At 41.1% G+C, this 24309-nt stretch overlaps 2 protein-coding genes and 2 long non-coding RNA genes across 16 annotated transcripts in view; 1 reads left to right on the top strand and 3 right to left on the bottom strand.

The window, feature by feature from the left end:
• SLC12A4 (solute carrier family 12 member 4) overlaps nucleotides 1–7711 on the bottom strand; it is a 50184-nt gene extending 42473 nt beyond the window's left edge. For 2 of the 3 annotated variants that reach the window (XR_014697151.1, XM_084533295.1), the window contains exon 1: nucleotides 7366–7711. Coding sequence is in view for 1 of the 3 variants with exons in the window: in XM_084533295.1 (XP_084389421.1) it covers nucleotides 7366–7630 (265 nt within the window). In the remaining 2 variants the exon portion in view is untranslated. The remainder of the gene's footprint in view (nucleotides 1–7365) is intronic. The other variant, XM_084533297.1, reaches the window with a different exon arrangement.
• On the bottom strand, nucleotides 1004–17090 carry LOC311443256. 2 transcript variants are annotated; one of them, XR_014697152.1, is made up of 5 exons: nucleotides 16867–17090; nucleotides 14071–14115; nucleotides 11346–11412; nucleotides 9882–9979; nucleotides 1004–1783 (listed from the first exon to the last, which is right to left on the bottom strand). It is a non-coding gene; the product is annotated as an uncharacterized lncRNA (long non-coding RNA). The 2 variants fall into 2 exon arrangements; XR_014697153.1 differs by having other exon boundaries at nucleotides 9882–9974.
• LOC311443257 lies at nucleotides 9883–13443 on the top strand. Its single transcript, XR_014697154.1, has 2 exons — nucleotides 9883–10844; nucleotides 12915–13443. It is a non-coding gene; the product is annotated as an uncharacterized lncRNA (long non-coding RNA).
• A 2040-nt stretch (nucleotides 17091–19130) lies between the features above and the next one.
• Nucleotides 19131–24309, bottom strand: part of LOC311443253 (dipeptidase 2-like) — a 46131-nt gene continuing 40952 nt past the window's right edge. For all 10 annotated transcript variants that reach the window (XM_084533303.1, XM_084533306.1, XM_084533308.1 and 7 more), the window contains 6 exons: nucleotides 23522–23591; nucleotides 23037–23213; nucleotides 22538–22625; nucleotides 21812–21887; nucleotides 20727–20862; nucleotides 19131–19597 (listed from right to left, as the gene is read on the bottom strand). In XM_084533303.1, coding sequence (XP_084389429.1) covers nucleotides 19403–19597; nucleotides 20727–20862; nucleotides 21812–21887; nucleotides 22538–22625; nucleotides 23037–23213; nucleotides 23522–23591 — 742 coding nt within the window. In that variant the 3' untranslated portion in view covers nucleotides 19131–19402. The remainder of the gene's footprint in view (nucleotides 19598–20726; nucleotides 20863–21811; nucleotides 21888–22537; nucleotides 22626–23036; nucleotides 23214–23521; nucleotides 23592–24309) is intronic.

Genomic DNA, 24309 nt, shown 5'->3' with positions numbered 1-24309 from the left:
CTGCTTAGCAAAATGCCATTTCACTTACATCTCCAACAAGTCTTAGGCTGCCTCCCATGAGCAAAGACAGCTAACTTGGCAGTTTTGCCAACCGATCAACCTTCCCTGTTCATCCATAAGCTAATGAATGGAGCCAAAGCTCTTTTTGGTCAATTACTGCTTTATCCTGCACATCTAACCCCACCTCTCTGTTCTACAGAGCAGAATGAAGATCAAAAGATGATTCAAAATATTCCACCAAGTACCTTTAATAGCAGCAAATATTTCAGCAAATATTGGAGGGGGGGGGGAGAATTCCTAGCGCTGTCCTAACCCACACCTCTGTTGCTCAGACATGAATTAAGACTGCTAAGGAAAAAAAAAAAAAAAAAAAAAAAAAGGTTTATTTTTTCCAGGCCAAACCTAATACCTACCACAAAAAAAAACCTACCCCTTTAACTCACGAACTTCTTTTTATGGCCCAAAAGAGACAGTTTGAAAGGGCCACTCAGGACAAAGAGGCAGTTTGCAGCCAACAGAACAACCTTATCGCTCTTTTTAGGTACCTCAAGGGAGGCTGTAGCGAGGTGGGGGTTGGCCTGTTCTCCCACGTGCCTGGGACAGGACGAGGGGGAATGGGCTTAAGTTGAGCCAGGGGAGTTTTAGGTTAGATGTTAGGAAGAACTTCTTCACTGAAAGGGTTGTGAGGCACTGGAACAGGCTGCCCAGGGAAGTGGTGGAGTCACCATCCCTGGAAGTCTTCAAAAGACGTTTAGATGTAGAGCTTAGGGATATGGTTTAGTGGGGACTGTTAGCGTTAGGTTGGAGGTTGGACTCGATGACCTTGAGGTCTCTTCCAACCTAGAAAATTCTGTGATTCTGTGAACCTCTGGATAGGTGTGCACTGGATGACAGAAGAGAGGGCATCCGTGCCACATAACAGCATGTAAGATGTTATCACATCCAAAACCCTGAAGAGAAGCTAACCACACATGGATTATAAGATCTGTATTTTTCCTGGTCATGTAGCTATTTTATATTTAAAGACAACATATTTAATGTATCTCAAATATTTGATATTGCTGGTGTTTTTGGTGTATGGTGTTGTTATTTTACATGCATCAAAAGAAGGTTTTGTCGTCTTTGCACTGACTACAGCAGCCAGCGGGAAAGATGCAGTTCTCCATGTGTGACAAAAATCCAAGTATACTGAAAGAAGTCATCCAAAGCAGCTCAGCTGAATGAACAAAAGATAGTACTACTCACCACTAAGGGACCACTTGGCATCACTTAAACGGATGCCTATTGAAAGCAAATAAGCAGGAAAAGGGATTTACAAAATCAAACAGCAAAAATACTGAAACTTTCTTAACTGTGAAAATGCAAATCAGCTCAGTACAGCACGACATCCAAAATTTCTGATTCAAAGGTTACTGAAGACAACACAAACATTCCTAAAATGTAATTCCAGTAGGCTTCAGATCATGTCTTAAAATGGTGACTTCTTTTTTTTTTTTTTTTAAGTTATCTGTAGCTCATATAACAAAGTATTTCCAAAAACAAATGAAAAAAAACTTTAACCAATGGGTTAAAGATACAAAACCCTTGATCAAGTAAGTCTTGCACCAGTGGATTGGTAATAGCAATTTTGCTGAAATACAAAATCAGTCTGCATATTAAGTTATTTCTTACATTGTAGTCAAGAGCAGATGTAAATTTTTAACCTGGCCTTGGAATGGAAAAACTCACCAAATGCAGCTTTGCTCTCTCTGTGGCACTGTGTGTCCCCATTCTCTTACATGCACTTAAAAAGAAAGCACTGATCACCAAGAGTGATTTTCTTCCAAGTTTTTGTTCTTCTACTTCAGTGAATGGCACTTAGTGTGTTTGGCTACATTTCCTCCTCAATGAAGCTGCAAAGTTACTTAGTCACCATTCCACATGTAACTTTAGAGCAAAAGTCAAATTTAAACTTTACAGTTAAGAGCATGCAGAAACGTATTCTTTCATTTTGCTGTAGCTGAGGACTGGGGGAGAAAGGAAGAGTCACTATTTTCTTTAAGGAAGTGAAATGCTGCAGAAATTTGCAAGGGCAAATGGAATAAACAACACAAATCAGTTTTACTTGTGAGAGAGACAGGTACCACAAATACAATGGAGGAAACCCAAAACCTGATCTGAATTCCATTAGGAGAGTGCAGAAATTGAATAAAAGACAGAGCTCCAGCACACTGAAAAAAAAGGTTAGAAAAAGAGCTTCATTGAGACTTAGTTTGAAGCTCAGCAAGTCAAAAGGAGCAAGCATTTGCAGGTAAAGATAGAAAATCCACGTCTTTTCATGTACAGCTGCTTAGCCTTCTGATACAGGTGTTCTCCTAAGCGCAAAAATGTCAGCAGCTACAAAAGACGGTTGGTGGCTATTTTTTTTTTTTTTCCTATCTTCTCTTATTTTTTGCGACCTACAGACCCACACACAGCTACAGGAGTTGCCTTCAGTTTACTTAGACACAGCCTTCACTGAGCTTTTCCAAATAACTCAAATACCAGAGAACCCACAAAAAGGGCTATGTTTTTCTATATTTAGTTAAAGTCTCCTGGCAGCCGGCAGCTAGCACCAAGGTCCCTTTAGTGCCGGACAGCTGCTGCCTCACCAGCTCTGTCTTAATCACGGCACTAGTTGGAGGTATGAGAGACACGCTTAGCAAAATTAAAAGTTCATGGAGTAATGTGAATCTTTTCTTTCCCTGGCAAGCATTTTTTATGGATGAGTTAAACCTGACAAGACCACACGCTACTAAAAAAGATCAAGAAACTTGAGGCATCCACCCGGAACTCCATGAAAACAAGTCACACCAGATTTCACAGCAAATCTCAGAGAAATGGTTTTGCTTTCAGGTTGCAATCCCTTTCACCCACCCAAGTGTTATACACAGCTAATCATCTCACAAAGCATTTCTCCACTTTCATTTTTCACATTCCACATGCTTATCTTTTCTTATCTGAAGCAACAGTCCACTTATCTATGCACCTGTATACTGAAAAAGCACACTGGAGTTTGGCACTGCTATCTGTGTTGTGCTAATTGCCAATTGCACAAGCTGAAAAAAATACTGGGCTTCACAAGGATAACTGCTGCTAAGACCCCTTTCAGGATCCATGTTTCCAATGATAACAATTGCTGTGTATCCTAATTATGTTTATAGTAGAGGGTAATAACTCATCTCAAAACCACTTTTAAATAAAAAGAACAAATACCAACATATTCAGCACTCATGAGAGACCTTTAAAATCTCCAAATTCACACAGAGAAAGAAAAATGTGATGCAAAGCTTGGCAGAACAGGAAAAAAGAAACAAAACCACCTTTCCTCATCAAAATACAATTAGATTGAATAAGATACAGAGAAATCTGTATCATTTTCATCAGACAATAGTGAACAAATCACCAGAGAAGACAGATGACTGACATTGGTGTATTTCTCTTCTCAAGTGACTTTTCTCCCAAACTGTTATGAGTTTCTGCCTTGACTCCTCCCCAGGTCCCCTCTTGCATGACTTCTTTCTACAGTTTAGAGGCAACAGAAATAACGCTGAAGATGCACGTGTTACAGAGGTTATGCAAAAATACACTGTTATGTCTACTGTAACAGCATCGTTTACCCACAGTGCTACTAGCACAAGTCCTGGTTTGAACTTAAGAGAACCTAAAATATATTTGGACACATATTTTTATCACTGCTGTTTAGCTGCAATATCTAATTTGTTATTGACTAATTTTATCTTGTCTCTGGACTTTGCCAAAACATTTATGTATAAGAATTAAGAGCTTTGCACAGGGATTTTTGAATGATTTATGCATCTCCATTAAAGGTATCTTTAGATATACTTTATGCAAGCTTCAATTCAACTCTTGCAAACAACTTAAAACCTTCACTATTCAGTTACCACATATTAAAAAGCAGTGACTCGGGAAGAAGTAAAAATTCACTGCTTTCACAGCAGAACCTCCTTCATCCATCTACTCCGGTTCCAAACCAGCCTCTTAAAACTGGCCAGCATAACCTGCTGCTGCACAAGGATGCTGTACGTACCGATGCAGACTGTAAGCATGAGGAAAAGGTCTCAAGTCTAGTTAGAAAACCGTGGGCTGAAAGAAAGCCATGTGATAATTGGAACATAAGCAGAGCAATTCATTGGCAAAACCCAAGGGTGGCAGCTGACCAAGGCTGGTTAGTGACACCAAGCTGATTAGTGTCTCATTTCCACAAACAAAAGTCACAGGAGGATAAATAACTTCCCTTGGGCCACATGACGCTGTTGTACTTTGGTTAACATGGTGTGCAACCACTGTAAAGCTGAGATTCCTGTTAAAGCAAAGCTTAGTTGTTTTTTGTACGGTTTTTAACCACTATTCAGTGCCCCCTTCCCTTTTCTTACTCTGTGTACCCAAGCTAACACGCTTGCGTTGTTTCAAAGACTGAAGAGATGCCAAATTCACATTTCTCATCCCTGTCAAACCATAAAGCAGGATTCACATGTTTGTCATAGGATCACAGGATAATTCTTTGTGCTTCTTTTTCTAAATGGAAGATGTCAAATTCTATTACAAGCACTAACTGTAGGAAGGACCTGCTTAGAAGAAAAATGCTGGTTTTACTCACAAGCCAGCAGTGAAGCTATCTGGGAAGGGTGAATTGTTATGCACTGTTGTCTTATGCAAGGGTTTGATGAGAAATTCTTATTGCAGAATGGCTTCACCTCTGTGTTGCTTAGGTGACACCACATCACTTAATATCCCAAATAATGCAGAACTCAGAGAAAAAGCATTCACAAACAAGACCATGAAAAACGTTAGAGTAAGAAGGTCAGAGGGAAATGAGAATCCATCAGAATTGTAAGCTTACGACATTGTGCAAGGAGTATCTGAACAGATCAGCTACTTTGCGTCTAGAGACCAGCTATAAGCAGTTATATTACCGTGATAAATCACAGGCTTGAAGGGCCATATCATTACTCAGTCACTTTAACCCATCCCCAATCAACTGAGCAACCCAAACAAGTCTTTAAATGTCTTGAAATAATGTTCTGAGTAGCAAGCCACTTAAAGATTTCCCTGAAGAAAATTCAGCAGTCCCTTATACTGGCTGTGGCACTACTTGACTGCAGATAAAGCCTGGACAATTGGCGTTGTTCGGGCAGCTCTGCGTGCATTCTTGCAGTGCCAACATGAATCATGTGCACTTTGATGGGGCCACAACCCAGAACTGACAACCTGCATTTAAGTCAAACAAACTTTACCTTATCTAAAATCAGAGAGATCACCAACATCAACCGGTCCCACCGTGAGTCCCTCAATCTGCTGCCACAGAAAGCTCTGGAAGGTCCCCCTCTTTGCTCCACAATGCAGGTGCTAAGCAGCTGTAAGATATTTGGCCTCCAACAGGAGTTTCCCATCCCTACCAGGTCCTATTTTCGACTCTTCCCCCGGTAGGCGAGGCTCCTGCTCTCTGCATAGGATACGGAAGGAAGCACCAAGAATAACACGGGGTGGGGGGGAGTTTAGATTCCCCTCTGCAGAGCCATAAACCCAGGAAGCCTAGGAGGAGATCGACAAGGCAGTGGGGAAGAACACTCTTGTCAGTACAGGTAGGTACGAAATGTATCTGTATACGCATACCCTGAGGATATGAAACAACACTTAATTACTGTGAAAGTAAATTAAAAAATAGAAGACAGTTATAGTTCAAACAGAAAGAGGACTTAACTACCGTACATTAATGGAGATGTTACCAGATATTTATCGGTTTTAAAATAAAGAGACTGAGCTAACTTCCAGCAGCGTGGCTCTGTGTGCTGCAGAGACCAGAGCTTGCCAAGTACCAGCAGACTGGGACAGGGAGCTGAACATCTTTCAGTGCGCTGCTTGCCCACACCCTACAGGCACTCTGATAGCCAGACAACAGGCAGCTTGAGCTGACCTTCCTTTATCCCCCACGGCAGCAGCTTCCACAGGTCCCTCTTACCAGCCAAAACTAATGAGCAGAGAAACAACCTGCTCAGATGGGTAAAAATCATCTATTATTGTCATACACATTAACTATATGTCAAGTAACCCGGACTTCAAGTACACCTGTTTATAAAGTGAAGTCAAGGCCCTACACAGCCTTTAGGGCTAGCATCTCAACTTGTCTGTGAAAACTGACAAGTCAGGAAGGACACTTGCCTTCCACGAGCCCAAAACATGCATGCTAGAAAAAAAGCAAACATAACAGACATTAGATCTATATGAAATCTAAAATTCATTTGAGAACTATGGGGAAAAAAAAAAAAAGAGACAAGGTATATATTGGAGATTGGATAACAAATTCACAGAGAACCAAAGAGAATGCCAAGCCAGAAACTGGATATTGATCTCATGACATCTGAGTATCACTCAGCAAAACAACCCTTTTCTCCTCCTTGAGCGCAGGCCTGAATAGCGCAGGCTCCCTTTAGGGATTATCGTGCATCCCATAACATTTGTATTATGAAAGGTTTGACTGCACAGGCAAGGAGGAGCAGGCCAGGTGTTTACTGATTTTTCTTTTGTTGCCTAGAATCCTGCGTGATTCACAGAGGGCAAGTCAGATTCACGTGCTGAGCCCATGGGAAGATCCTCCTCGCAAAGGCTACAAGACTAAACATAACTAAAGCAGAGAAAACATTACAGACACCACAAAGAGCTGAAATAACCTTTTAGAAGAACCGCCCCGCTGTCCACATCTAAGTCTTCCTTTGCTGGCTGGAAACACTCGCTGCACTGACAGTAAAAAACACCACGGCAGGCTGAGCGCTGCCACCAGTTACCCAGATAACCAACCAGGCTGCGCACCGCCCCAGATCCCTTCCCGAGACACGGCTCCCTTCTGCAAGCGGAATGCACGAACCGCTAACAAAAAGCTCTGCCCCAGCGCAGCCTCCCCGCCACCACACACTTGCTGTAGCATCCAGGGCCCGGTGTCAGCCCTCGCTGGCCAGGAGCCTCCCTCGGGGTGCCAGCAGCAGGAGAAGCGGTGCCCTCGCCGCGTTCCCCATCCCTGCTCTCCCCATCCCTGCTCTCCCCGGGACCGCAGCTATCGGCGCCTATCTCCCCGCACCCTCATCGCCTGCGGGAGGCCCGATAACGGCGGCGCCCCGGGCTAGCGAGGGGGAGCCCCCGGGGTGGATCCCGAGGGTGGATCTCCCCGGGGAGGATCTCCGGGGAGGATCCCCGCGGCCGGCGGTGCCGGAGCAGCCGGGGGCCGCCTTTGTGTGCCGCGGCGAGGCGGAGCCGGGCGGGGGAACCGCGCTCGCCCCGCCGAGGACCGGCAGCGGCCCCGGCAGCCGCAGCCCGGCCCTGGCCGCTCACCGTCGGAGCTGACGGTGTCGTAGGAGTCCGCGGCGGCTGGGGCGGCGGCCGGCTCTCGGTAGTCCACCCAGCTGAGCCCCTCCACGCTGTCGTAGTCGGCGCGGTGCTTGTCCTCCACCGGCACCACGGTGAAGTGCGGCATGGCTGCCGGGGCTCCCCGCGGCACGGCGGCCAGGCAGGCGGGACGCGGCGCGGAGCCGGCGGCGCATTCCTGCCCCGTGCGGTCACTTCCTCTCAGGAAACCGCGCTCCTCAACTCCACCCATTCCCCTCCGAAGCGCCGGGGCGGCGAGGAGAAGCGAGGCGAGGAGAGGCGAAGCGAAGCGAGGCGGAGCGGCGGCCGCCGCCCCCGGGGCCGGCGGGAGGGCCGGGGCCGCCCCGCAGCGAGGGCTGGGCGCGGAGGAGGGGCCGGGGGCGGCGCGGAGGAGGGAGAGGAGGAAGAGGAGGAGGAGGAGGAAGAAGAAGAAGAAGGGGGTGTCCTGATAGGAGCCGGGCCCTGAGGGCGGCGGGGCGCGGTGTGGGCTCGGCGCCGGGGGCGTTTCACCGCCCCCCCCCCCCCCCCCGCCTGGCCGCCATTCGCTGGGCGGGAGCCATGAGGGGAGGGCGGCGGCCGGCCCGGGGGGCGGCTGGGGTGGAAGCCGCGGTCCTCAACCCATCGGCAATGGCTTAATTAAAGGCATCGACTTAATTAGAAGCACATCGAGAGCCTCTACAGGAGCTGTCGCCAGGCACGGATGCGGCAGCTGTCCCTGTCCCCGCTTCCTGTGCTGGGGGTGGCCGCGGGGTGGTTCCTGGGCTTGCCCCTCTCCGCCTCGCTCCCTGCTCTGGCTGTGAAGCGCTCGGAAATAACGAGGCAGGCCCGAGGGAGACGGGAAGCATGACTGCACAAAAGGGGCTGGAGGGGCCGAGCAGCGAAATACTCCCCTTGGGAGAGCTGAACGCCAGCTAGACCCAGCGTATTTCCAGCCACATGCAAAGCAGACAGTTGCTAAGGCAGCAGACTGCCGGGGCAGATGAAGTGTGGCCCCGCTGCTGAAACAGGGCCTGGGAGCCAGGGCTGCCCCATTGTTATGTCCCACTCTTGGGGGCAGTGGGGTCTGCCAGCCCCCCGGCAGCCCCGCCGGACGCCTGGGTGGCGGCAGGGGCTGTAAAGCCCTGGGCACGCCTGCCCCTCAACCCCTCGTCCCTCAGGGAGCAAAATTCAATTTGGCCTTCACATTTGAAAGAGCACTGGCGCCAGGGCTGGGTATCTTGGCCTTCGTTTCGCATAGGGCAGCCTTCACGTGGCGTTTAAAGATGAATTAATAGTTGATAATGCTATTTATTGTCTGCATTTGAGAGCTAGCCTTGAAAGTAAAAGGATCCTTTCTTAATGCGTTATGTAATCACCGGAGGAAAAAAGCTCTAGAGAACAGTTCGTGCATTTTTCTCTGGGCTATCAACTCAAACTAATTCTGTAGATTTTTGATTAGCAATAAGCCTTATTCAAGAAATCTGTGTACAGTGACAAGTCAGTCCAGTGCTGATGGAAGTTTTGTTCTCAAAATGTATGGGAGTCTCTGGGAGGATATAATCCCTAGAGCAGAGGAAGAGGATAAGACTATTTCAGAATTTCCTGTACTCAAAAGAACCTTATCTCTAGCTTTTGGAATTTGTCCTGCCTTTTTCACAAAGCAACCCCCAGGTCACCTGGGGAAAGAAAAATGTGTAATGAGCAAGAGAGAAACAACCAAGAGAGAAAGTGCCTTGTTCACAATTAATAGGTCTACTCTCAATTAGGTGGGGTTTGAAATAAAACAGGAGGATCCGTGCTGTGGAGTGGCTGCTGCCAAGAGGTTACAGGTCTCTCAGTTCACTTAGACCACCTCTGGGGAAAGCCAGAACAATTACACCTCCTAGCATTGATCAGACAGGTGGAAAGACTTCTAAGACTTCTGTGTTTTTTCATATAACCTACATTTTACTGGTGTCTTTTTGCTCAGTTAAGAAAGACAACGATGTATCTTCATTTAACTATGTATACCAGTAAAAGCCCTGATAGTTTTGGGGGAGAAACAAAACATTTTCTTCTATTCAAAACTCATGATTATCTCTATGATCAAGGGTGAGATTCTTTTTTTCCAGTAGCCCTAAAATTAGTACATCTGTGAATATGATCGCACTGAGGTCTGTGAGGTTTACTAGCAATTTCTGTGGGTAGGCAAGGTAGACCAATTTTGAGATTTTAGAAAGCATTTCTGTTGATGTTAGAAGCATTACCACTGACAGGCTGGAAACACACTGGTGTGCCACTTAGTCCACTGTCTTATTTCCAGCAATATTTTTTCTCTCACAGGAATGCAGAACAATTGACCAAATAGTAACATTTTCTGTTTAACACCCTGAGGCTGATTTATGTCTCATTAGTGTTTGTAAGTACAATATAATAATCTAGAGTCCACCAAGAAAACAGGTGGAAAAATTATTACTTGATAGGGAACAGAGAAATTTATATAGATAAGCAAGATGAGAACTTACCATTAAGCAACTTAGTTCATGCTGAGTCTTCTGTCTTCTTTCCTGTTTTCGACTTTCTAAAGCTTTTGAGTGAAAGGCTCTGGTCTTAGTAAACTGCTCTAGAAAAAGGAGACAGGGATTATAAGAAGCTTGCCTGAAGAGTTAAGGTTTTTGCAGTCATGTTTATTCAGGAGGAAGAATTAAACTGGGCACTTCTCATCTTGCATGTGAAAGCAGGTTTGGCAAGGAGCTGTCTGTCTTTGGGTACCAAAATGCATTCTGGCCACTACAGATTAGTTTAGTATCATGAAATCAATAGAATTGTACCCCATGAGGAAAAAAAAAAATCAAGCTTCTCCACATATACTGGCAACTCCCCTCTCTGGAATGGAAACTGTATCCAAATGTCTTAGGAGAGAATTTGGCCCTAGGAAACTATTCAACTTTATTGAAGCAAAATATTTCTTTTGTCTAAAGACAATGACTCTTCTGGCTTGTAGATGGTCCATATTTAAAGATGAGAAGTTATCTGTCCATATCAACTTTGGTTTTTAGTATTTGGGTTGCAAGATAAAAATTTCAAGTTGGATAATCGACTTTTTTTTTTTTCTGAGTATGAATACTGATTGTTACTTCTAAATAGTATGAGTAGCCATCAAAAGCTTAAGAGCCCTCTGATGCAAACATGAACTGGAATGAAACAAGGTAATCTAGAATTCTACAGCGTTTACATGAGACAATGTTGTTATCTTCCATTAAATAACGGATTAAAATTACCTGCTTGCAACAAAGCTAAATAGAATTTGGGATTACAGTTTTGGGTACACACTGGTCAGTGAAAACAAACCAAAAAAAAAGAGCAGAGAGAATAATATTAATTTCCCTTCTCTCAATGAAACAGAAAAATTGTTCTGCTGAAAAACAGTCTGGTGGTTTCACTGGGAAAAATGTTGAGACCGGCACAGCAGAATCAAGTCTCATTAGGTAAGAAAAGGCCTGAATTTTGGTACTCTAGTTAACAGCATCAGTGAAGTCAGCAGCCTTAAGATCAGCAACTCCATGATCATTTCCTCTGTGACAAACCATCAAGAACTGCTTTTTGAAATGATTATCTACAAATTATATAAGCAGAGACACTATATAGTTCCTGTTTACTAAGTCACTGTGTAATCATGAACTACTTCAAGAAGGTATAAGCTTCCAGCTGAAAGGTCACTATGCTTTCACAATAAAAACTGTTATTCAACTCAGAAAAAAGCTGTATGAGAAACTCTGAGTCTTCTGGAAGGGTAGTTTAGTAAACTGCTGAAGACCCTGCTATAAATCCTCAGGCTGGCAAGCAAGATACCTTGAACACCTTTTATTACAGGTGATACCACTCAAGTATTAAAGAAAAAGGAGAAAAAAAAAAAAAAAGGCAGTCAGCTTGGCCTTTACAGCCCAGCATGAGATAGTGGCTGCACACCATGCTGGCAGTTGACTTACAAGTTTTTTATCCAGTCCCTGCCAGACGACAATTCACAGGTTCTGGTGTGGTGCTCCTATAGTCATCCTAGGAGAAAATGAACACAGAATTAATATCAGCTGAAAATATTACAGACAGTACCAAATAGTCTGACTTATTCCTCACAAGGGGATGTAGTACATGCATTGGAAGGCCCTTATAAATGAGCTCCAGAGTATTGGTAGCTTACAGACTTTGAATATGTGATGTTAACTTCAATTAAACAACAAAACTTAACACTGTTTTGTCTCCTTGTCAATGAAAGTGATTTGCAATTTATTTAAGGATAAGAAGACCCAGCATTTGAAACTACGTTTGAGGACAACTTTTCTTATCTTCCCTTTTTCCTGAATTTAATTAAAATACATACATAAATAAATGTTTCTAGCTAGGAAACTCAAGGCCAAGTGAAAATTATTGTCATATAAAAAGAAACGTGGCATGCAATTACAATTCAAATGATGAAAATATTTTAAATTAATCTGTAAAACTATATTACTTCTAACATTGTTCAGATTGCTTTGTAGCAATGTGATATCGCAGAAAGCTGTGTAGAAAGTTTAAAGGAACTTTCTCTAAATGAAGCTTTGAATGCCCCATTGGTACAGTAACCTGCCTGATTACTGACATTGCTGTTGAGTCTTGTTTGTGTCCCCAGGCTGAACACACAGCCTGCTAGAGCTTCATGCGCAGGATGCACTGGCCTAGAACCTGAGAGAGAACATCCATAACTGTGTTATCCAAAATACCTAAAACTCCTTGAGTAGAATACCTGCATTGGGATGTTTTAAATAACAACCATACTGTATCCCTGTTAATGCAGACCAGCATAGTGCATCGCTCTTCTTTGTCAGTGGGACAAGCTCTGAACCTATATTTGGAACTACAGGAAATTTCTAAACCATATGTCATGAAAAGTATTTCTGAGATATCCTAGATCATTGAGATAGTAGCTGGATAGTGGCCCAGAAAAAATATATTCCAGCTAGAACAGAAATAGGGTTTTGGTTAGAGGACACACTTGCAGATCTGTACACAGCACAGATCTAACAATTATAAAAATAAACAAACAACAATTTGGATAACTGAAGGCCTACTCAGATTATCTCCCATACAGCTAGGGCACAAAGCCCTGACACCCGGAAGAATTAAATACTTGCAGGTTTTAAAGCCAATGACTTTTTAAAAACACAAATACAGATATTTAAATCTTGCAAACGCTGCTCCACTACAAGCTAGAAGTATCCTACTGGGGCTCTGATGGTGTTTGCTCCAAGTAATTTGAACAGTTATTGAGGGAATCCAGATGCTCCCCTTCCTGTTGGGCTGGAATACACACAGTGGGTCCATAACTATTATTTACTGTTTAAAAGGATTTTTTCCCACTTAAGTGGAACTTGGGTGACAAGTAGCCCAGAGCTGACCATCAGAAAAACTAGCAAAACAAAAAACATGCCACTGCCAAGGTACAGCTTCCCCCAACAAAAGGCTTGGCAGAAGTCCTGCAAGTTCATGGCCAGGATTTCACCCCCATGAACTTCCATTTTCAGCACATTCCTGCTCCTCCACATCCGAGGATCAAACCAGCTTTATGAACAAAGCAGGCCGGAAACTGGCAACCTGGCTGCAAAGGTTTCTCCCCAACAAAGACTGGCATCTAGTTCGTCCTCGACAAAGATGAGCAGTCACTGCAAGAGGCCCTTTGGAGAGGACCACAATATGTACATCCATGTGTGAAGAACTGGGGACACAGGAGTAAGAGCTCATGTGAGATGCAACGTACAATCCTCTGCATGCCATTTCCAAGAGGAAGAGAAGGCAAGAAAAGGTCACGTTATATTTATACAAGAGTTGGTGTGTTAACTGCAATTGAAAATTTTGCTGTTCTCCTAGAAAATACACCACAGCTTAGGCATTAAAAGACCACCAGAGGACACTATGGTGCCACTTACATTCAAAAATTATTTACTTCAAGAAACTTCTCACCTCACGTTTTAAAGTTACTCATAACTGTATTTGGTGCATCAAATAGACATTTTCTACAAAGATGCATTAAACTCATCTTTAGACAGTGAAAAATGACCAACTTGTTTTCTTCTTCCCCTCAAATTCAGGTTCTGTACATTCAAATAGGAAGAGATGGATCAATTTTTTCGCTACTAAAACTGCTAAATATTGCAGTAATTTTCAGGGTAGGGTTAAGATGCTGGAAAAATGTTCAGGGTTTGTTGCATTTTTTTCCTTTTTTTTTTTTTTAATGAGCATTTTTCAGTTCAGTTACATTTTTAGCATGGATAGATTTGTCATGATCTATTTCTTTTTAATAAAAGGCTCAAAGAAGAAACTGAGCACAGGCTTACCCAAGATTCTTTAGATGTTCTGAGTTTATCTACAGGAGGATACTCAGGAAAATTAATCCAAATGGGCTTTTCAAACGTATATTAAACTTTTTTTTCAAAAATTTTTATTCATACTAAAGGCACCTTCATTTGATTTGTCTGGCAAAACTTGCCTTAACTTCAGTTTTAATCTTAGCTATTTTAAAACCTATTTTGTTTCTCAGAAAAACCCATGGGGGAACTTGAATTCATGCTTTCTTGGCACTGCTTTTCTTTCATTGCACTTTGGACTCCATGGGTGAAAGACATGCTTTATAAAAATACTGAGACCAGATGCAGAGAAAGAATTTCAGAGAAAATTACTTACCCATTAGAGGGGTGAGGATTAGCCCAGTGAAGGTTACAAAGCAACCTGGGGAGAATCAACAGAAACAGAGCAAAATCAAGCGTCTTCTCACTTGGTTCTGGTCATCAAGGCCTTGCTTATAAACAGCAACATTTATGTGATGTAAGCTAAATGAGGAACTTCATGTAGCATCTTTTACAACTTTTACAACAGATTTTTCATGACAGGAGCTGCTGAGCCAAATCTAAGATCTTCTCTAGGGTCACAGTTTTAAGGATATGATGCATGCCATAAGGGTTGTTTGTTGATTTTGCTTTGAATGAAAAAAAAAATTATAAGTGGCAATAATTTCTCAAACAGCATAAACACTGGGGAAAGAATTGGCGCCTTTGCAATTTGAGTGGTAGGAAGTGAAACAGGCTGTGAGCAGCTCTCATCTGTAATGCTAGACCAAGAGACTGAGAGATTTTAGCTGTCACCAGAGATTCTGACACCTATGAAATACAAAACTGAAACAAAAATGCTTCCTTTTTTCCACAGAACTTTGTTTTTCCTCTGATATAAATTATATAATCAACTTATAAATAAATATGATGGTTAATAAAAGATTTTACTTTCATCTGGTTTAAAAAAAAGAAAAAAAGAAAAAAAAGGCAAATTAAAGGAACACCAAACACCCACCACCACCTCACAGTGTCCTGTGTAGTTGTTAGGCTTGTAAGTAATCTATCAAGTTAAAAAATAAAACCAAATTAAAGAATATATACAGTTCCTAAAATACTGACTCAAGCCTTCCAAAATGGCCCAAGAAACATTATCCCATGTTAGTCTATCCTGAACGCAGCTCCGGAAATCCACTAACATACCATTCTGGGTCTGTGAATTAAATCCAACAAATCTAAAGAGCAAATTTGAAAGCCATTTTGTTTTGTTTTGTTTTGTTTTGGGTGGGGGTGTTATGTGCATGTTTGTAGATTAGATGTGTTTTGTTTTCAGAATCTGAAGTAAGTTGATCATTTCCATATGTGTAAATCCAGGGAAGTTCAAACAGACAAACTGCTGCTTCCAATAGCAAACATAGGGAAAAAAAAAAAAAAAAAAAGAAAAAAAAAAAAGCCTCAGTTGCTGCAGTCTTGCTCTGCTTTTCTGCTTCTCCTCTCCTCTAACACTGAACATGGGTAACCCTGAGAGAGCTGATCAGCAGAAAACCTATCACTTGAGGGAGGAAAACAGAGGAAAACAGTTTTCGGCTAGATCAGCCCCCTAAAACAGCTTACTATGTAGTTACACAAGCACCAGAGTTGCCACAAGGGACAGGGGAGACAACATGCAGACCAGAGGCAATGTAGCACTGAACCAGTCAAAGCTGACACTGGCATGAACTGCTATAGCATTGCGGCACAGCGCCTTACTCCAGAAGATGGTTGAGATGTAATGATGCCCAGCTCTTCAAAGTTGACTCTGTGGTGCAGATGGCCACTCAACTTTAAAGTCAAACAGAAGTTAATGGACTTAATATAGGTGGCCTGAGTAAATGTATGAAGTTTACTGACCTTGAAACATAGAAATATGCTGACATATTGCTTGAGCAGCTCAATGATATGTAAGAGGGAATGCACATGTGGAGCACTGATCAACTTCAGTACTGCATATCCAATGTAAAACTTGTGAAAGTCCTTTCATGGCCCATAAAAGTCACCCACTGAGTGAGGGTTAGATGCATGAACTGAACTACTCAGATCTTACCTAACAGATCAGCTCTATGTGTAAAAACAGCAACAGATTTTTTAGGCCTCGTTTCTAGCATCACCACATACCCAGATGAGACAAATGAGAATTGCAGTTATTTATTTCTGTGGATGCTACAGCCCATTAGTCTAAAAAGGGACTTGGGAAAGGGTGCTGGCACAAACCCTTTAGAATCAAATCAATAATCTGCATTATTTTGTCTGGAGTTTTTGGCTGTGCATATATCGCATGTGAAAGCACAAGCCTTGGATTTTTAAAGAAGTCCTGAAGTTTGGCTCTTATTTACACCACCAGCCTAAGGTACCTTGTAGTATATACATTTTTATACTTACAGAAATAGTAATAGCTGTTTTCAGAATTCACATTAGCACAACTCATTATTTAGAAAAGGTAAACAATGAATCCTTCATTTGGCAACCAACAAAGTCTATTACAAAGTTGCTATCTTAATGATATCTGATATTTCAGTAATACCACCAGCTGTAACAGAATCAGTCAGTTTAGCTATCATACATTGCAAATTACCAGTGAAAATTGCTCTTATTAATCAGTGTAGGGCAAAGGCATTCAGTTTCTGGATGAATCATCCTATCCATTGGGAGACAAAAATCAGAGTGCAATCATTTTATGCTTGAGCTGTTGGAAATGCAGTGTTGTGACTGCTTCTACAAGCTGCTGTCAATGGGACCAGAGACACTAGCACTCAGACTAAAGGGACACTACAGTTTTTCAGACAGCAGTCACAGTCATATCTTGACATGATTTCACTTTTGAAATGCACTTTTACTGAGGTGCCTTTCTAACGTGTTTCAGTTCACATCGTTATGACTTTAATTGTTTAAGAAAAATAAATTGACCACATCTATTAGATAAGCTAAATAGCACGTGTAATCACTGCAAGATGCCTAAGATTCCATTTCTTGCTTGATGATTTTGCACTTTCATGTTGGTCTCACACAAACAGCTTATTTGACATTTTGTCAATTAACATTGTAACGAGTAATGGAAATGGGGACTTCAGATCATTGTACATCTTTGAGAAATGTTGTGAAGCAGAAGTTAGCCTACCTTGGTGCAGACAATCTGTCTAGTTCCCCATAAGCCTTGTTGTCTACAACTTGACTTGCTTGACCAAGTGATTCGCTACAGGAAACACTGTCATCATGGACTTGCTGCAATGACTTTGAGTTATCCTCCTTCTGTCTTCCTAAGTACCTGCTCAGACTTCTCTCCAGGTTAGGCTGCATTTGAACAAAGATGAAGCTGACTGCCTACATCTGGGATGCTTCAGGGCTGAACCTACCTGACTTTCTCCTGCCTATCATGGAAGAGCTATCTTCCGATGCGGAGCACACCTCAGAGGCCTCACAATACCGTGGCCTTCCTTTGCAGCAAAGTTGCACAGTTATTTCAGGGTTTCCTGCAGTTGTGAACATTACATTGTTTTGTGAGATTACACCAGTATCTAGACATTTTTAATCAATATTTTATTTAAATTTCATGTATATATTTTGCCACACGATTACAAATTACACATTATACAAAGCAATCCAGAATAAGTGCAATACACTACAAATAAAACAAGGAAGTAAACTACAAATATCTATAGCATAGTAAAATAGAGTAATGTAAAAATATTATCCGTATCTTAAAGAAGAGGAATGTATATTAAATCCATGCTACGATATCAAAGGAAAGTACAAATTAGGCAGGAATGTGGCAACACACTAAAAATTATAAGTCTGAAAGGAATAAAGAAGCATCTTACATTTTAAATATGCATTAAACTTAATATAATGGTACTAATTTTGTGAAAAGAGACCATGGATGGCAGTTTTCTAACAGCTTATGAAGCTATTAGCAGAAGAACTGATGAGAAGTAAACTGATGATAAGAAGTAAATATCTGCAAATATCTATTCCATTCTTCATTTTACCAGTATCGTGCACTTACAAAACAAGTTCTGATGCCAGTTAGGCAGTATCAGGAAGGCAAGACTAGTGCTGTAATTCTCTACTGTATCTCTATAACTGGGCTCAATATTTGTTGAGAAACTGCTTTTAAAAACTTGGCTTGTATGCATTAGAATATTCAACATGGCTTAGAGCCTATTAAGAATATGCTCATCAAGGTGACCACCTTCTCAGAAGAGCTAATGAAGCTTCATTTTGAAGCAATAAAAGGAACTGTCTTCCTCCAGAAACCCAACTTGCAGACGAAAAGCAGGAATGGATGGCAGGAACAATCTCAGGTGACTCTGGAGAACAACTGACTTGTTGTTTCCATTCTGTTTCTGCTTGGCATTATCTTTCAATTGCTAAATAACTTGTGTGTTAGAATACAGGACTTTAATTTATATTAAGGTTATATTATGCAGATGTTCCATCAGTAAATAAAAACATGTATCACAAGATAAATTAACAAGTATCATGAGATGGTATTTACAAGCAAGAGGTGGGAAATGATCCTACAGAGATTTAGTGCTGCCATCTTATAATTTCATGATGAATCTCAGACTATTTGATTAAAATTCCAGCTTTGAGCCTTGAGAACCTGACAAGAATAGGCCTTTTGCACAAGGACAATTCTCTTCTGTAAAACAGGAGCTGCTAACCTCACATACCTTGTGGACTTGAAAACAAGTTCCAAAGATTTCTTTCTAATCTCATGTTTTTTAATCTTTTGATGATGGTCTGATTTTAGCATGGATAAAATTTTATTTAAATACTTCTTTGCTTTTGATACTGCAGTAAAAATAACAGAACAATATCTTACTCTCTGAGTAGCCAGAATTCCTGCTTTGGCCTGGCTTACTCATGTTCTAACTCCATGAACATGCAGCAAACAGCAGTTCCCAAATTATACAAGGATATCTACAGCACTATCTGGACATCTGTTCCTTTATTTTGCTGACACCTGAATATAAGACACCTACCTTCTCCCTTCATAAACTCTCCAGTTGCCCATTGTCCTGGTCAAGGTTCAAAAATAAGAGTTTAGTATTGCAAAACAGATGCCTAGAGCTAGTGGCAGGCATGAGAAATGAATTCAAATAGTCATATCATCCAGTTTGTTGTCTAGAACACATACACACACACAAATCACACACAACCACTACTCTACACATACCAGAGTGGAGGTGTCTTCTCTGACCAAGCCACTGACTGATGACGAAAGCTGCATCACGTGAAAAGAAGTAATATCTGAAAACATCCCACTACAGATGTCTTAATGTCTTAGTCGCATTCTCTCATTCCTGTGTAGATCTGCTGATTCTGGACTGACCCTGGTATTTACATCAACTGCCACAACATGGGTACCAAAAACACAAGTCATGTATTAGAGGATTTATTCATTAAGTGTGAATACTTTCCATTTACAGTGCTGGTCCTGACTTGGCTGAGATGACAAAGAATTTACCACTTCAAAGCCTAAATGCTTTTGCCACAAGACTTAAAGTCTACATTAACTTTCAAGTATGTGGGTAAAAGTTTAGAACTTACACAAAATATTTTAGCAGAGCTCTACATTAACAACCCCCAAAAAAGATACTAGTGGTATTGCAGGTTACTCCATCTCTTTCTCTCTCCAGGCTCCATAAACTTTATGATCCATAATACAATATTAAATACGGTACAATTACAAGTGTCAGACTAAAAGACTGTGCCACAGAAGAAAATCCAAAAGAACTGATTGTCTCAATCCGATAATTATGTAGGTCTAGGCGACAGGAATTTTGTACTTCTTTGTGCAGGATTTCACTCTCGCCTACATCCATTAGACCACTGGAGTTCCGCACCTAGAAAAATGCAAAAGGTTGCACCTGAAAGCAAGGCTGGCATAACAGCAAAAAGCTTTATGTAGCTGGTAAATTCAATGCCATGTCAAGTGAACAGAGTCAAACTGTACTGCAAAAAAAACGCAACTGAACTTGGGGAAAGCAACACCATTATCCTCATGTTTGCATTCCAGTGAAGTTTTTCCCAGAATTAGTTACAGATAAATTATAGCACAAGTCACAGGCTGTTCTTTGTCTCGGCTCCTGCTACGTTTGAATGCATTAACTGGAAAACCTTTAAAAAAAAACAACTCATGAGCATTCTTCCCTGAAGTCAGCTCACAATCTTAAAACAGAGCTCAAACCTCTCTAATTTAGAAGAAAGATAATTACTAAATCTCACAGATTGATTAGGTGTGATGAATGTCAGCTTCTTTATAATGTCAGTCTGCCATGTGTGCAACTCAGCATTAGGCAGATATGTTGGCAGAATGACTGAAACAAAAATTCCCTATTTCTATTCCTCTAACATATCCTAAAAAGGCAACTGGAAACATATATGACCTATATACATATGTTGCCTATACGGTTCTGTTTAGGGTATCCTTACTGTCATACAGTCTCTCTTCATCCCTCCGCTCCACTCTCATCCTTCTCCACTACTTTCTGTCATTCACACGTAAAGTTTGTTGCGATCTAGATGTTATGTTTACAATTTGTTAGTGTTCTAGTCATGGCAAGAGCCCTTTGGATAGGAGCCTGATCCCATGACAAGAATTCAATGGATTTGCAGCAGTCAGCATTCCTTACTGCACCAGCGAACACAGCTGGAGCAAGGGCTGTGACGCTGGAATATCCGCAGCTTATCTAAACCGTGAAGTGATTCCATTTAGAAGTCAACGATGTGTATTTATCAGATTACTGTGGAGAGAAAAAAAGCAACACAGAGTTCTGTCCACTCTCTCTCACTTTCTTTTATTTTGCTAATATTCCCTTGACTTCTTTGTTTCTTTCCTGGCATTTGGAATTAATGCATTGAGTGCTTAAGCTCCCTCATAGCTCTCTCATTGCGCATAAAAAAAGCAAGACACCAGCATTTTCTTTCTCCCCTTTAGTAAGAATCAAGATTCAGTTTAGTTTTTAATCTTACCTTTTCCACTTCCCTGAAGACACGCAGGAAGTTCTCCCTTAAGACCGCTTTTAGTTCAGTTTCGCTCCATCCTCTTCTAAGAAGTTCCTCAATCAAATAAGGGTATTTAGAAACGTCTTCCAGTCCCTCAGGGAAACTGTTGGCAAGAGTCACACAAGAACATTCAGCACAGGTCACTCACTGAAAATATGTAGAAAAAGATTTATTTTTTTTTTAATCAGTCTTTTGCACACATTCACTTTTAGAATGAGCTCATTTGGGACCCACTTCTTCCTCTGAGAAGTCAAAAAAATGATGAATCCAACTGACATAATCACAAGGAATGGGACACGATGCTTTTTCTGCACAGAGTATCTCATTAGCAAAACTAAACTACGTATGAAGATGCACTTACATGCAGGAAGGACAACAGCATGGAGCAAACAAACCAAAAAAAAAAAAAAAAAAAGAGTAAGTGAAGATTCAGAATAAATAAAAACCAAAAAAGGCTAAGGGTTATACCAGTAAATGCCACCCAATAACACAATATGCATTTATTTTCTGTGCTGTAATGTAACATTTGCCCAGGACTGAACAGGAGAGAGTTTACGTTGTAGGCTGTTCCATGATCTGCTTTCCTCAAACATATGCCAAGGATAGCTGTCCAAGCCCAGAAAGCAGGAGTGGTTTCACAGCCCCAAAGCGCTTCGGGCTTTCCCCACTAGAAAGTAACAGCAGAGGAAAGAGTTTTACAGCAGTCCTGGGCTAACACATTTACCATCTGAAGGACGAAGCAGCTTTACTGTAATTCATCATTGTTTTCTGGAAGAAGGTACCCTCCATCATCATTTCTGTATGCAGAAACCACTGCCTAGAGACACATTTGCAGAGTTCACAGGATGTTGGGACTAGTTTCCACATTTAGAGTACTCCATCACAGAGTTCTAAAAATGAATTATGCCATTCTTTCCCAAAGCCTGTTTTAGAGCGCTCATCACAAAACAACTTGCTACAACTCTTCTTCGTCTGCCTTCTTCTGCCCCAAAGAATGTCAACCCCCTTACAATCTAGGGGTCAAAAGTCAATGTATATATGATGTTACCAACCGTTCCACTCCATCGTAGTCACCACCAATTCCTATCGATTCTGGACCTGCAATTTTCTTTATGTAGTCAAAATGATCTAAAAGAAAATACCAAAGAAGGCAACATCTAAGCACAAGACAAGTAGGAATAATCCAGTTCAGACATATTGGTTCCAGGCTACTGTTCTCAATCATGGATTCATAATAAAATATATATTTTTTTAAATAAGTCAAAAGGCATCCTGATAATATAGCTTAAATTTTAATAATCCAATTGATGTATTCAGGATAATTACAGGTGGTTATCTGGATATTTTCTGCCACTGAGTGCATCAGGTAGCAATCTTCAAAATAACATCTACACAAATGAGATGTAAACAAAGAAAAAGACATGATCATTACAGCACGTTAATTTCCAACAAATAACCCACATATGCCAACAGAATTTTCTTTACCATTAAATAGCAATGTTTTGCACTCTTAATTAGAAAAGTTTAAGGTGTTTTCTAGAAAGGAACAATTGCTTTGGGATTAATTGTTCTTTATTTCGGTGCATCAGTTCCTCAAACTATGCACTTTGTCCTCTTGTTATTGTGTAATGAATAATAGCTCCAAAATGACTCAGAGCTGGGTCAATGTGGAGAAGGAAATAAGCAAGTAGTATAATTTACACAGTCTGAAAAATGATGCAGACAACAGGAAATTCTTAGAAGACACCCACAAAAATCAGAATATATTAACTTCAAACCTGCGAGGGTAGAAATATTAACAACTTCTCTGCCACAGGCCAGTACATCTGCATTGAAAGTCACCATGATAATTCCCCTGTTCCTTTTCTGAAAGATAGGAAGAGACAAGTGATGAGCGTGCCCTGCAAACTTCATGGGTACCTTATATAGATCGTTCCCTATCCATCCACCAGTGAGCACAACAACACTATATGTCAAAGTTTAGATGGCAACACAAGGCTTTGCCTTTATGCTTTACCCTGAATTCATTACATCCTCATGTGGCCTGGATCAGCAGAAGCCCAGTGGCTACATCAAGGAAATTCAACCAGAATTCCAAAGTGTTTGTAGCCAAAGACAAAACACAACCAAAAGAAAATATCTCAGAAGTGATCATGTAACTTGCTGCTCAGGGATCTGCTTATAAATCCAATTCAGAGATGAGAGAATCAAAAGTAAACACTCTGATATGCATGCAAAAATTTGCTTCAGACTAGCAAGTTTTTAAACAACACTCACCAGTTGCTGGAGGATATCATCAGGAACATTTCTCGAATGATTACAAACAGAAAATGCAGCAGAATGGCTGAAAATTACTGGTGCTTTTGAGATATGTAGTGTATCTTTTGCTGTGGAATATGAGGTATGAGATAAATCTATCAGCATACCCAGGCGATTCATTTCCTTTACCACTTCCTAAAACAGATTTACAGACAACAGTGTCAGTATTACATTTCCTTAAAGGAAACTGTTCAGCTGATGTATGTAAGCAGATAAATAAATTCTGCAGCTGTCAGCTAGTTATAATCACACTGCGTCTTTATGGATTTCTATTTACCTATTAAATTAATAGTGATTTATTCACTCACAATTAGTTAGCATACCATCACATGCTCAAACCTTTGAAATCTTTGTTCTTTGAAAATCTTTGAAAAAAGATAAGGTCAGAAGTTGTTAGTTGCATAAGAGATTGCTTAGATTATCACTCAAAAAGAGATTCTTACTTGGCCAAAAGCAGTCAGACCAGTAACACTAGGATAAAAGTTGTGTATTCCTTTAGATGAAGATTCAGACCTTAAAAAGGGAAGTGAGAGAAGAAACATCATATCATTCTGGAAACTATGATATCAGCACCTGAAACGTCTTATGCTATACACAATAAAAGTCCTATCACTTAGCCAAATTTAAGGATAATGAACTGCATAATAAGAATCTTGTTCAAACAGTGCTCTGTATAATCATAACTATTTTGTGGATCATATGTCTTCAGGTTTCAGACTGCTGCATATTTGTGAAGCAATGCAAGACAAGCAAAGAGACACTTGTCAAAAATTTTCCAATTAAACAAACCTTCATCAGAAAACAAAGATAAACTGAAATGTCCTTTACCTGATAGACAGAAAGCTAGATTTTCAGTCCTTTCTGCATACAATTCTATTTTGCCTTAGTCAATACAAAGGAAGTTTGTCAATCCAACAAAGAGTAGGTGCTAACACTCTGAGAGAGGAACTGAGTACTCATTTCTGTAGCCAAACATTGGACCTGTCCTGAGCTGGCCAGAGAGGACAGTGTTAAAGGCTTCTGACTGCCAAGTTCTTAGATAGCATTTACCATCTTTGAGCCACATCATAGCATCTTCTTTTGTTTGTTGTTGCCTATTTTGACCTATGTAGCCTCTCTAGTAAAGCAAAGTGGGAGGCAATTTTCCAATCTTTCTGTTGCTAACGAAGTTTAAAAGTTCCCAAACTGTCAGTGTAACAAGCGCTACATAACAGATCCTTCAGTCTCCCAA

This window comes from Aythya ferina (genome assembly GCF_964211825.1).
Source record: "Aythya ferina genome assembly, chromosome: 12".
Lineage (NCBI taxonomy): Eukaryota > Metazoa > Chordata > Aves > Anseriformes > Anatidae > Aythya > Aythya ferina.
The sequence above is the reverse complement of the archived record's forward strand: the minus strand, read 5'-3'. Positions and strand labels throughout refer to the sequence as shown.